Below are 13,099 nucleotides of genomic sequence, written 5' to 3'. Positions count from 1 at the left end.
CTAAGTCTTGCAGAAAGACCCAGTTTTTCAAGGCTTTTTTTTAAAACCTGGAACCACACTTATTTTAGTGGAGACAGTGTTTCCCGAGAATGCACATTTCTTAGTTCCATTAGGTGGCGCTGCCTGATGGATGAGGCCTGGAGCATGCTGACTCTGCCTGATTGTACAAGCTGGACAAAACTCACAGAAGAGAGATGATCTTAACGTTTGTATTATGTATATTTTACTTTCTGGCTGTTCACCGCCCTGAGTCCTTCGGGAGTAGGGCGGTATATAAATTTAATTATAAATAAATAAATAAATAAATAAATAAATAAATAAATAAATAAATAAATAAATAAATAAATCTTTAGAACAAGCGCGGGAACGATGGCCCTTTTATGATTTGTGGACTTCAACTCCCAGAATTCCTCAGCTGTCATGGCTGGCTGAGGAATTCTGGGAATTGAAGTCCACAAGTCATAAAGGGGCCATTTTTCCCTGCCTCTGCTTTGAATCAAGAGTGCTCAACCTTTTTTTGTTCATGGCTCTTATTTGAGCCTATTTACTTCCATGACACACATCCCTCCTCAGTTGCTTTTATCTGGGAAAAAAAAGATAATTTATAATTTGCACTGTTTATACATCTATAACTGTATCATATGAAGACAAAATATTTATTCATCTAAAAATTAGAAGTGAGGGTTATTAGACATTGATCATACGTCTGGAAGTTCAGTTTGGATGCCCCTGCAAAATATGGCACATATTAAGAACCAAAGTATTAGATAACCGGATCTGTATTATGAAGGGCTTTACAGGTAATAACCAGAAGTTATTAGAAGTTGAATGCAATTTCACATGCACTCAGAATGCCTACCCAGAATATATGGTCTCTACAATGTGCCCTACATGACCACACATTTATTTCAAATAATCTTACTATTTACTGGGTATTAGCAGATTTAAATTAAAGTTGTTAGAATACTACTGATAAGAATGTGAAATATTTAATGCATGTTTTACATGAAGATTTGGTGATCAGGATTGTCACTGTATTGTGCTAGAACAAGATATAACAGCAAGATTCAGAGCAAACTTTATTGATTTAAGTGTACATTATCTAGCTTAACCATAGCCAGATGATCCATGTTAAAGTCAATAAAAAACCAGCCAACTACAGCTAGTCCTTGATATGTAACAGTTCATTTAGTGACAACGGCACTGAAAAAAGTGACTTATGACCATTTTTCACATTTATGACCCTTGCAGCAACCCCATGGTCACATGATCAAAATTCAGATGCTTGGCAATTGGTTCATATTTATGATGGTTGCAGCCCGCCAAGTAGCCTGAAATAAATTCAAGACTGATGCCCCAAAAAAGGTTGCCAAACTCCTCTAACACCTCCAGGTATCACCACCATCACCACCTGCTCTAGCAATTATTTTGCTTCACTAGCTGCCAAACAACTGACCAGCAAGTCAGGTATTCTTCCATGATCCATGTGTTGTGGTCTGCTGGCGGCCTGCGGATCTGGCAGCAGAGTCAAAAAGTGAAGAGGCTGGGGAGGAACATGGGCCAATCCTGGAGTCTGGGGAAGGCTTGGACGAGGGCTCTGCATCAGAGGCAGAGATGGGCCAGGGCCATCTGGGAGTTATGTGCGGTCTCCAGAGCCTCCAGAGTCAGACATCAGCGAGGCAGAGGAACAGGGTGAGTCTGTTCCCAGTGCATGCATGCGCAGAGCTGCCAGAAGGCAAGAACAGTTAAAACCAAAGGGTCGACTCAGAGGAGTAGGGCTTGGAGATGATTGGCCCCTCCCATAAGACATAAAGGAGGAGCAAAGGCATGTGGGCCTTTGCAAGAAACAACTGTTCTTGGGTGCTGGTCGGTTTCAGGACTGCAGCTCCGTGTTGAATCTGTGTTCCATGTGGGCTTGCAAAGTTAATTGCCAATTAGGTCTTGGCAGCGTGTCAAGGGAGATAAAAGTGGGTGTTTATCAGCATATCAGAAGAACTGTGGCAGACTTCTGTCAGACTCTACAACTATTTGGGACTCATCTGTGAATGAACAGACTGAGAATGAACAGGTTCTGAATGAGCAGAATTCACAGCCGTTGAAATAAGAGGGTTTTTGGGGCTCATTGTGTGCTTTTATTGTATCAGGAAGCCTAGGTCAGAGCACCATGCACCAAAAAAAAAAAAAAAAAAAAAAAAAAAATACAGGTAGTCCTCAACTTACGATCACAACGAGCCCAAAATTGATGTTGCTAAGGGAGAAATTTGTTAAGTGAGTTTTGCCCCATTTTACAACTTTTCTTGCCACGTTCGTTAAGTGAATCACTGCAGCTGTAAGTCACATGGTTGTTAAGTGAAGCTGGCTTCCCCGTTGACTTTGCTTGTCAGAAAGTTGTAAAAGATCATCACATGACCCCAGGACACTGTAACCATGATAAATGTGAGTCAGTTATCAAGCATTTTAATGCAAATCATGTGACCATGGGGATGCTGCAACGGTCTTAAGTGTGAAAAACGGTCATAGGTCATTATCATTTTCTCCAGTCTAAGGCTAGGGAATAATATCTAGAAAATTGCTTTTCAACACCACACCCAAACTATTATTCAAATTCATTCTTCATTAATGAGGAGGAATTAATCTGGAAATGAGAGGAATTTTCTGACAATAAGAATGCCTAATCAATAGAACAGCTTGGTTCCCAGTGTTGTGGATGTTCTATCACTGTAGGTTTTCAAGTAACATTTGTCCAAAATAGCATAAGGATCTAGGATGGGGGTTGGACTATAAGACCTCCAAGGTTCCTTCCAGCCTTATGATTTGGATTCTAATCCATGAGATGATGGAAGAAGAAATATATTTTTAGCATTATATTCATGCCAATTCTCACATAAGCAATTATATATTCTTGTTTCCATAGCAGCAATCTCATGAGGACTATTACCATTTGACTTATGAGCAAATGCCAAGTCACCTACTCAAAATCTGTTCTAAGCAAACTCTGCTGGAGGCCTGAAATTAAGAAAAACTAGAATAGCTGAATTGTTCTGAAATTCTTTGTTCTGCATTAAATAAGTTCATTAGATCAAAGTAGATTTCAGAGAAGACATATATCCACAAAGCTTTCTGTGCAGCCGAATTTGATTATGTAAAAAGAATATTTTTCTACCTTGATATAAACAATCACTACCACCAAGGTTTTAAATACAGGAAATGCCTACAAGATAAAATTCATTTTAGGATCAAATGTAATAATTTCTAAAACATTTTCCAAAATGCTTCAGTCACAAAATGCTTTTCAAAACATCAATCATAAATAAGTGTGCCATCCCATTTTAACACTGATAAAAAATTAAAATAATCTCTCAGAGAAAAAATATTACTTACATAGATTAGCCCTGAGTAGTATCGCTCTTTTAGATTATGTAACACTGAGGCCTCATTCAAGCAGGTCAGTTCAGCCATGTCTTCCACTTTAGAGAACTTGGGTGGGTTCATCTTTTGGATGTCATCTTTGTTGACTCTCACTTTCTTCCCATTCTCAGCAAGCTCCACAATAGCTTCATCTCCAGCTTCCTCCTTCAAGCTAGCAGGCTCAAATCCATTCTTCTCTGATGGTACCCATACCAGTTTCTTGGCAGCCCAATCAGCTTGAGCAAGCGGATTGTTGATGACATTTCTATCCACATATAGGTATTTGTCAACATCTCTCTGAGCCATGGTTGTTTAAGGTAAGGGACCTGTTAAAATAATTAATATAATTATGCAAAAGATTATATTATGCAATCCTTTCACACGCATGTTCTATAGCTGTTGAATTCCTAATATTTATATGTTTGGACATCTCATCTTACATAACAAACACAAAATCATTTAATGTAAGGAAATAGGATCCATAATCATTTTTGTTTAAATAATAGAGGCAAGATCACTTAATGTAAGAAAACAGTATCCATAAATACTTAGGGTTCTAATGTAGTAATCTGATCAAAGCATTCATGTAATCCAAACCTACTGGCCAAAAGGTGAAAACAGCCATATACTGTCTCCTTATAGCTCCTATGAGCTATAAACGGGAAAAAGTGTTCTGTATAAAAACAATGTGATTTTTCAAGAAGCTTATGGAAGTCAAAAATTGGGAAGACTAAGTTAACAGCCCCAATGTTTAATAACATACCAGTAAATACATACATACTGGTATGTATTAGTACCAGTACATACCAGTAATACAACCAATCATATTCTAAATAATGTGACTAAACTAAAGCAAGACTTGCTTGATCCTATAATAAGACAAATATATTTCTTTTATGATACGTTTTGACCCTAGATACAGCTTAATCCAGAGGTCTTCAAACTTGGCAGCTTCAAGGCTTGTGGACTTCAACTCTCAGAATTCTCCAGCCAGAATTCTGGAAGTTGAAGTCCACAAGTCTTAAAACTGTCAAGTTTGAAGACCTCTGGGTTTAATCTAACAAAACCCCACTTATTTTAGTGACTAAGCTTGCAACTTAAATATGGAAACATTTATTAGCTATGAAATGAGAGATTGTGTCTTCTTATTGAAAATCAGATTACAGATGCAATTTATACAAGAATAAATTAGGGGTTACAATCACTTATTACAAGCTGAAGTAAGTTTGAATATACTATCAAAAAGACTTTCTAATACGTTTATTTAAAAATTCCAGATGACAGACTTGGTAATTCTATCCTAGAGACAGGTCATGATAATAACTATGGGCCCATTTTATGTATGAAAGACTTAAACTTAGAATGTAAAGGGGGCAAAGGGTAGAACATATAAATTATCAAATAAAATTCAAAAATTAAAAAAACATTATCTATCTCTGAAACACAAAGGGGAAGAATCTAATAATTCTGAAGGTAGCCTGCTGTTATTTATTTATTAAACATCTTTCAATGTTACTGTTATCAAAACAACTCTTGGCAGATTACATAAAAGTATAATAACAGATGGATAAAGAGGTTCCAAAAAACACTCGTTCAGGCTGCACTGAGTGAAAGGAACTGAGCCTCAGCCAGTCCCCGGGGGAGGAGTCAACAGACCTTTTTAAAGTGACATCCACTCAGTATTCAGGCAAGCTGAGGGATATTACCCACGCTCTTGGATTCTTCCAAGCAGCGCGCCAGAGAATAAAGTCTATTTAAAATACATCATTTATGCATAAGTGAAACCATACAAAACATAGCAAAGAAGCAACTATAATCTATAAGTCTGAAAAATTACTAAATATTTGAAGGAAGAGTAAAAGGGTTGAGAGTAAAGTGACGATAGGGAAAGTTTTAGTTGAACAGAGTTGAGAATCTAAAAATTTAAGAAACAAAAGATAATGTATGAATCATTATTTTGTACAATGAAGATCTACATATATTTTTCCGCTTATCTCATGCCTTTAATTTCTTTTGTTTATAGAGCAGTGTCTATTTTGAGTATATAAATGTTTTTCAACTCGGTGGGAAAAGAACAGGAAGTAGATAAAATTTCTTCTCATTGTGATATTAATTATATCAAGACAAGAGGTGCACATGAAACCTCCAACTTTATTTACTATATAAAACTGTTTCTCCTTGTTTAGCATATTGAGCCTGAAGCTTCAGAAAATGAGTGCTTCCAGCTGAATTTGGTTACTTTCAATTTCAACATATTCTGAAAATCCTAACTGATCAGCCTGAAATTTTTGTCTATTTCTTTTCAACATTTCTGCTTAGAAGACTTCTGATGTGTTTTATCATTCCTCATGCCATTCAGAAGAGGATATCCTTGGAGAAACAAATTATCCTCCTTTATACTTCTTTAACTTGTTATCTGAAAGAGCAAGGACTCTTTGGCCTTGAAAGAGGGCAGTTGGCAGGCCAATCTCTTTCACCTTATGATTGTACTATATAAAGGACCAAGGGTAAAAGAAGACTAGTGCCACTCAGTATCAGACCATGATATTAAATAAAATTAAATAAAAATACATTTCAAAACCAAACAATTCATTCCATGCAACAAAGGGAAAGTAAATTCAGAAATCCAACAGTCCAGTAAGAATATATATTATGTGATTAATATACTTAAAAAGACTGAAACCAGATTAAAATAACATATACCATTTAACGGTGCAAAAGCAACTAAGTTGTTTATGAAAACAACTGAAATAAAGTTATTAGCCTGAAATAAAAGCTCTGCAAATAGGAGAGTGATATTTCAATTATCTTTCCAGAAAAAAAGTTAAATGGTAAATAAATCTTGAGGTTTCATCTCTATAACATGGTCGCAATAGTAATATATGTAGTAGAGCAAGGGTGTCAAACTCAATTTCATTGAGGGCTGCATCAGGATTGTGTTTGACTTCAGGGGGCTGGGCGTGGCGTGGCCAGGGTGGACATCAGTGGTGGGTTGCTACTAGTTCGCCCTGTTTCAGGTGAACTGGTAGCAGCGGTGGCGGGAGGCTCCGCCCACCTACACGTCATCAAATACGCTCTGCGCATCTGCAGAAGCTTCTGCGCATTTGCAGAAGTGGTGCGCACACGAGTAAAGGTAGCAAAGGTAAGTGAAACCCACCACTGGTGGTTGTGGCTAGCTCAACATCACTCTGTGGCGGCCCGAGGGCTCTGCCAGCAAAAACAGGCTCCCGAGCTCCGTTTTTGCATGCGATAGCCTCCTGCAGCCCTCTGCCAACGAAAACAGAGCTTGGGAGGACTGCACATGGCTTCCTAAGCTCCATTTTTGCTGGCAGAAGCACCACGGGCCAATCCTTTGCTGTTTCCAGGGTGGCCTCGCGGACCTTGAGTTTGACATCCCTGTAATAGAGTTTCTAATTCTTCATTAACAAATGCACAATTCACCTGCAAAATGCTCATAACCTTTGTTCCAAAAAAGTACCAGGAAACACAAAAGTATTTTTGGATGATTATGATCTGTTTCTTTTTTTTACTTCTTACTTTTTATAAATGTAAAATGCCCAGATTATTTGGAGTTGGGTAACCTCAAAATTGTATTATATAAAAATAAATAGTCATTTTGGTCTAGTGGTTAAGGCACCAGCCTAGACCATGAGTTCTAGTCTCACCTTAGGCAGGAAAGCTAGCTGGGTGACTCTCAACCTAAATCACCTCACAGTATTGTTGTTGGGAAAATATGAGGAGGAAGGTATATTGGATATGTTTGTTGCCTTCTTTGTAAAAATAATAAAAGTGGGATACAAATAAATAAATAAAATACAAGACTAGACTGTAAGACAAATAGCTTCACTTCATCAGCAGAATCCTACAATCCTCAAATGAAAAGCTACTTAATGCAGTCCTGATTATCGAATTATCATAATGAATAAACACAATCAATTCTAAAGTAATCAGAGATAGCCAGTGTGGCGTAATAGTGGTTAAGGCACCAGGCCAGAAACCAGGAGACTGACTTCCAGTCACGCTTTAGGCATTAAAACCGGCTGGGTGATTTTGGGCCAGTTATTCACTCTCTGCCCATATGGCATGCTCAAGTAATAAGCCGGTTGGTCAATTCCAGTCACAACCAATGGATCGGGTTGATTTAACAAAAGATCTTGTACTTGTAGGAAAGTGCTAGGAAGAAAAATATATTCAGAGTAATCACAGGAGTGTTGCTCCACAAAATACTCAAATAGTACTTAGTTGGGGTAATACTTTTATTTATTTTACTACAAGTAGTCCTCAACCTATTAATGGTACGCAGAAAGGACCTTGGGAGAGGAGGCTAGAGATGCTGACTAGAGAACAGTCAGGTGAGAGAGGCATAGCCTGCAGCAGGAATGTGGGTAGAGCAAGAGGCTCAGAAGAGATCCTCGCTACTTAAGGAGACTGTGAGAGATTTGTACTTTCCGATTTGCAGGATTCTGTTAATGTAGCTTTACAACAAAATATAATCAATTAATCTGAACATATTTCCTGTCTTGTCTACCTGGGAATGTTGACAACCTACAACCATTCATTCATCATAAACAAGTTATCATAACCGGGTTCACATTTATGAATGACTGCAATGCTCCAAAATCACACGATTGCCATTTGCAACTTTCCACAATGGCTTCCCCAGAAAGGTAATGGGTAAGCTGGAAAGGAAGAGTGCAGATCATTGGGTTACATTTTCCTCACCTGTGCACCCTACTGCAGCCTTTCTGGGCTCACTCTTGCACCAGCCACTTTCTGTGTACCAGCCACTGTCACTTTCCAGAGCACCCTCCCTGACCTCAGCCATACCCTTGTACACCCTTCATACCTCTCTTTGCTCTCTTCCTCATCTAGCAGCAGCCACCTTCTACCTGCCAGCCTTGGACTAACTTTGGTAGTAGGACACACATATACACATTTATTTATGCAAAAATCTATCATCTTTCCTTTCTAAACAGCCAAGCTCTACTTTAGAGGAAGAGTCTCCATTTAAGGGTGAAACACAGTGCAACAGCAATTTATATTGACCTTCAGTATACTTGCAACTAAGTAAAGCATCTATTTATTAATTGACTACAGCTGTTTACAGGAGAGAATGTAAGGTTGTTATGTCTAGGGGATCTCCTGAGCATTCAAGAACTCCTCCTCCTTCTAAATGTATACAGCATAGTTTATATGCACTTTCTGTTCCAAGACCCTTCTGCAAGACAATTCCATTTTGGGTTAATTCGTCTCATTAAAAATATTTACCAATTGAATACAACAGATATTTGATGAAGGACTGCCTGTCCCTCTCTCCACCCCATGTAGTGGAGAAAAAAAACAATTACATGTGCTAAAGGAAGATAAATTCTTTTAAATATGGAATAGGGAGTTAAATATAAATTTAAAGAATGAAACTTAAGCTCCTTAATAGCATTTATACATGCCAAAAAATCTAATTTAAGACTTAAAGGGAGCTTCAAGATCATTTTAGATTCAGGTTGATGATAACATGCCCTTTATCATTTCTTGTTAATACAGAAGTACTTTCCACAGCAGTTTCATTTTTTTCAGACACTCATATTCCCACCAATGTGTGATTAATTGTACAAAATTCAAGTCTAACTGATCTATTTCATGTATTATAATATTTCTGAAAAATATTTAATAATTTTTTCACTAGGACTTTAAGCAGTGAACAGTTCTTCTAGAGGAAATCTACTGCCCTGTGTTAATCCTGGCAACTAGTGAAAAAAAAAATGCTAGCATTTTACATCAAGTGCCATAACCTAAATTGATGAAGTTAAATATGATAACTGGAACTAGATGTGGAACAATTCAAGACAAATATAATAAGTAAATAAATAAATAATAAATTACTCAGCGAGGCAAAAGAAGAATTGATACAAAACTCAGAAGTCTCTAAAAATGAAACTTTGTAAGTAATATTATTGCTAACATGCAAGGAATTTTAATCTTCCTATGTATATACCATACTTTTAGAGGAGTATAATACATACTTTTTTGCCCCTAAAAGAGGATGGAAATGTTGGTGTGTCTTATACACAGAATACAGCCATTTTTGGCCTTCCAAAACCCCACCCTGTGCATCCCATTTCCCCAAAAACAGGCCTGTTTTTTGCAAAAACGGGGCCTACAGGTTTGTGAGGCCTGCAGAGTGCTCCTGGGGGCTGGGGAGGGCAAAAACGCCCCCATTTTTGTGAAAAACAGGCCCATTTCTGGCCTCCCAAACCTCCCATGTGTTGCGTTTTTGCCCTCCCCAGCCCCCAGGAGCACTCTGCAGGCCTCCCAAACCCTGTGTGTGCCCCATTTTTGCAATTTTTTTTTTTCTTTACCTCTTCGAAATCTTGGTGCGTCTTATACTCTGGTGTGTCTTGTAGTCTGAAAATTACGGTATACTTATGATACATAGGAAAATTGATTTGATCTGAACAGGGTGGATTTAAATCAACTCAATTTATATCATAATTTTAAAAAAGCAACTGTCATCTGTCCCGCAGCAGCTCCTGCTGACCTGCTGTTGATGCACCAACAGTACCGATATTGTAGAATATAGTCTTATGCTACATAGCTAAGCTCCATTTCATGCTGAATAAACTAAATTATTAATGTATCTTAAATCGAAAACTATCTTTAGATAGATTTTTTTACTCCAAAAGCATTTTATTAAAATAAATTTGATAAAAATAAAATCTGATTTTTTAATTTTTTTTTAAAAAAAAATCATTGATTTTTATTTACCCTGGATATGAAAATGATCTCTATTCTTATTTTTTTTTTAGACACACATTTTAAGAATTCACTGAAAACAATTATGTAGGGACAAAGTATTTTTTAACCTATATTTTTCCACACAATATCATCTGTCCCAAGCTAACTTTCTCATTAGTGATAGCAACGTAAAATAAGGAAAAAGTACCCAGAAAAAAAGCTTCAGATTACATGAATGGATACAAGAAGGATCCATCATAAAAACCAGCACCCAAATCTTTGGGGAGGGGAATGATAATTTGAATTAAGATTGCACCACCAAAGTTCATAAAAGTGAGACCTGAACATAGAATTCCTACTTCATCAGTTTCATTGTGTCACACACCCACACTGTTCTATCATGGATCCATGCACTGCAACACTTGTACTTTTGTGTTCCAGACTATTTTAAGAAAGCCTGGTTAAAAATATATATTCCCCAGAAGTCTGAATTTGACATTTACAAGATGTTTTTCAGAGAAACCAAAAACCAAATATGATTTCAGGGCCATAGGAATAATGAGAAAGTAAAATAGTTTCATCAGGAAATCCTAAGATCTCATTTACTTATATTTCATTTCATTTATTTTTTTATTTTATTTTATTTCGAATTTATATACCACACCTTCTCTCGAGAGACTCAGGGCGGTGTACAGCCAGATAAAAACATACAATACAAACATTAAAAAACAGTTAAAAGGATATATATTAATTTGGCCCCAGTTTAAGATAACAAACCAATTAAAAATTAAAAATATGTTAAAAAATATGTTAAGCCAGCCCAGTAGCACAGTTATCAGAGAAACAACGTAAGTTATCTATTTATCTTGTTAGAAGTATTTGTATTACCCTACTGGCCTCCTGGTTGTTTAATAAGAGGTATAAAAAAAGAAAAAGTGAAAAACTGGGGAACTGGTAGTGGTTATATGGTGTGACAATGGTCCCCAAACCTTTTGGGCACCAGGGACCAGTTTCACGGAAGATAATTTTTCCATAGACAGGGGCGGGGGTGGGGGTGGAGAGAGAAGGAGAATGCAACCTAGGTCCGGTGCATCCTGTTGCTCACCTCCAGTTGTGCATCCTGGTGCCACAGACCAGTACCAGTCTGCAGCCCAGGGGTTGGGGACCCATGCAATCCTGTATCAGTTTTCACAATCAGAAGCTATTTCATCCAATAGTTTTCACTTAATCTACATAATGGCCCCACCCCCAGCTATAAAATTCACTGAATGATTTTAGGCCAGTCATCTTCTCTCTGCCCAGTTTATAGCTGTGATGGGGAGGCGGGAAGAGGGGGGAGGGGGAGGAGGAAAGCACTGGGTATATTACCTTGCGTTCTTGAATGAAAGATGGAATGAATATAAAACTACTAAAAATAATTATATATTGGGGACTTTACTATTGCTTGATAAGGATAAGATATTAATAAGATATGAATTAGACAGATTATCTGTAGAACAAAAAGCACTCTAGACCTATTGAGTCAACTGAGTGAAAAAGACTGAGCGTGCGCAGAAGGAAGGGGTGGAACCATACTGCAGAGGGAGATAAATATTTGACAAGCACTCAGTAGAACAAATCAAAGGAGTGAAGGTTCCCATAACTGAGGAATGTCAGCACAACGATGCATGAAAATTCATAGTTTTCCTGGTTAAGAATCGTTTTGTTTGCAATAGATACAAAATACCATAGGCAACCTGCTGGAAAAAGATACAGTATTTTTTCCTGTTACACTTAAAAACTTTCAAGGAAACATTACGTGATAGGTTGGAAGATTGAAATAATCCTAGCTATTTTTCATACCCTAAAAATGTTTTTCAAATATTAAGTCATTCTGAACTTTGTGCAACCTATAAGGTAAAAATTATTTATTTGCTTAAGATAGTTAGTTCTGCTAATGAAACTATACTTCTTTCTCTAGGTACCTAAAGGTAAGAAAAAACATAACCATATAGCAACAAAAAGAAGCAGTAAGTTGTAACTAACAGATGCTGTCAAATTAATAAGGCCATTATGTAGATTAAGTGAAACTACTGGGTGAAATAGACTGATTATGAAAACTACAGGATTAAAGAGCCTGATTTATTGGCTATTCTATAGCAATTGCATGAAAGTTGAACCTCTCATTTCTGATGACTATATCTAGATAGTTATTCTCATCTTAAAGGCATCAAAGCAGCATTTGCTCACTGCCAGAGATGCAAGATTTTACTGATCGGCCAGCAGTACTTGAGTATTTTAAAAAGTCCATACTTCCTGGGAAGTCCATAAAAGAAATGCAATGTACAAGTTCCTAGTATAAGGTGACCAGACGTCCCGCTTTTGGCGGGACAGTCCCGCTTTTGAGCAATTTGTCCCGCGTCCCGCGGCGTTTTAAAAAAGTCCCGATTTTTCATTCTGCCTCCTGAGTCCCGGCTGCCTCCTGAGTCCCGGCTGATGGCTAGAGGGAAAAAAAACTGTTTAAACTCTTGCCGTGGGGCTTCAAAGGGCCGACCTACAGCTGATCAGTGTTTAAAAAAAAATGAGTAGACCCATGCCTGCAAAAATAGAAAAAACAGCCCCTACAGCTTCCGCTAGGTTAATTAGCTGCAAAAAGTTCCTGGAGCAGATTTTTTTCCCCCTAGCTATGCTGAAAACAAAGGCGAAAGCGAAAGTAAAGCTGCAACGTGACAAAATGAGGCAGAGAGAGATTTCTTTCTTTTTCTTTTTCTTTTTCCTCACCAAAAAAGGTAGGTGCAAAACTGCAAATAATGGGAAATTTAGGGCAAAAGAGGAGAGTTCAAGATTTTAAAACACAAAAGGAAAAAAGCTCTATTTAACTAGGGAATTGTAATAATTGAGATACTATTAATAATTGTATATTGTGTTGAAAGCAGAAATGATTAAGTTGTGGTTTGGAGGAATATATGGGGGAAATTAT

At 37.4% G+C, this 13,099-nt stretch overlaps 1 protein-coding gene across 2 annotated transcripts in view; it reads right to left on the bottom strand.

The window, feature by feature from the left end:
• The window catches only part of MYH9 (myosin heavy chain 9), an 84,143-nt gene that overhangs the window by 57,916 nt on the left and 13,128 nt on the right, over positions 1–13,099 (bottom strand). For both annotated transcript variants that reach the window (XM_070947350.1, XM_070947351.1), the window contains exon 2: positions 3,382–3,734. In XM_070947350.1, the coding sequence (XP_070803451.1) occupies positions 3,382–3,714 (333 nt within the window). In that variant the 5' untranslated portion in view covers positions 3,715–3,734. The remainder of the gene's footprint in view (positions 1–3,381; positions 3,735–13,099) is intronic.

This window comes from Pituophis catenifer, unplaced genomic scaffold, assembly GCF_029215685.1.
Source record: "Pituophis catenifer annectens isolate HBS135680 unplaced genomic scaffold, rPitCat1.0.hap2 SCAF_7, whole genome shotgun sequence".
Classification (NCBI taxonomy): Eukaryota; Metazoa; Chordata; class Lepidosauria; order Squamata; family Colubridae; genus Pituophis; species Pituophis catenifer.
Note: the sequence above shows the minus strand (reverse complement) of the source record. Positions and strands in the feature narration are given on the sequence as shown.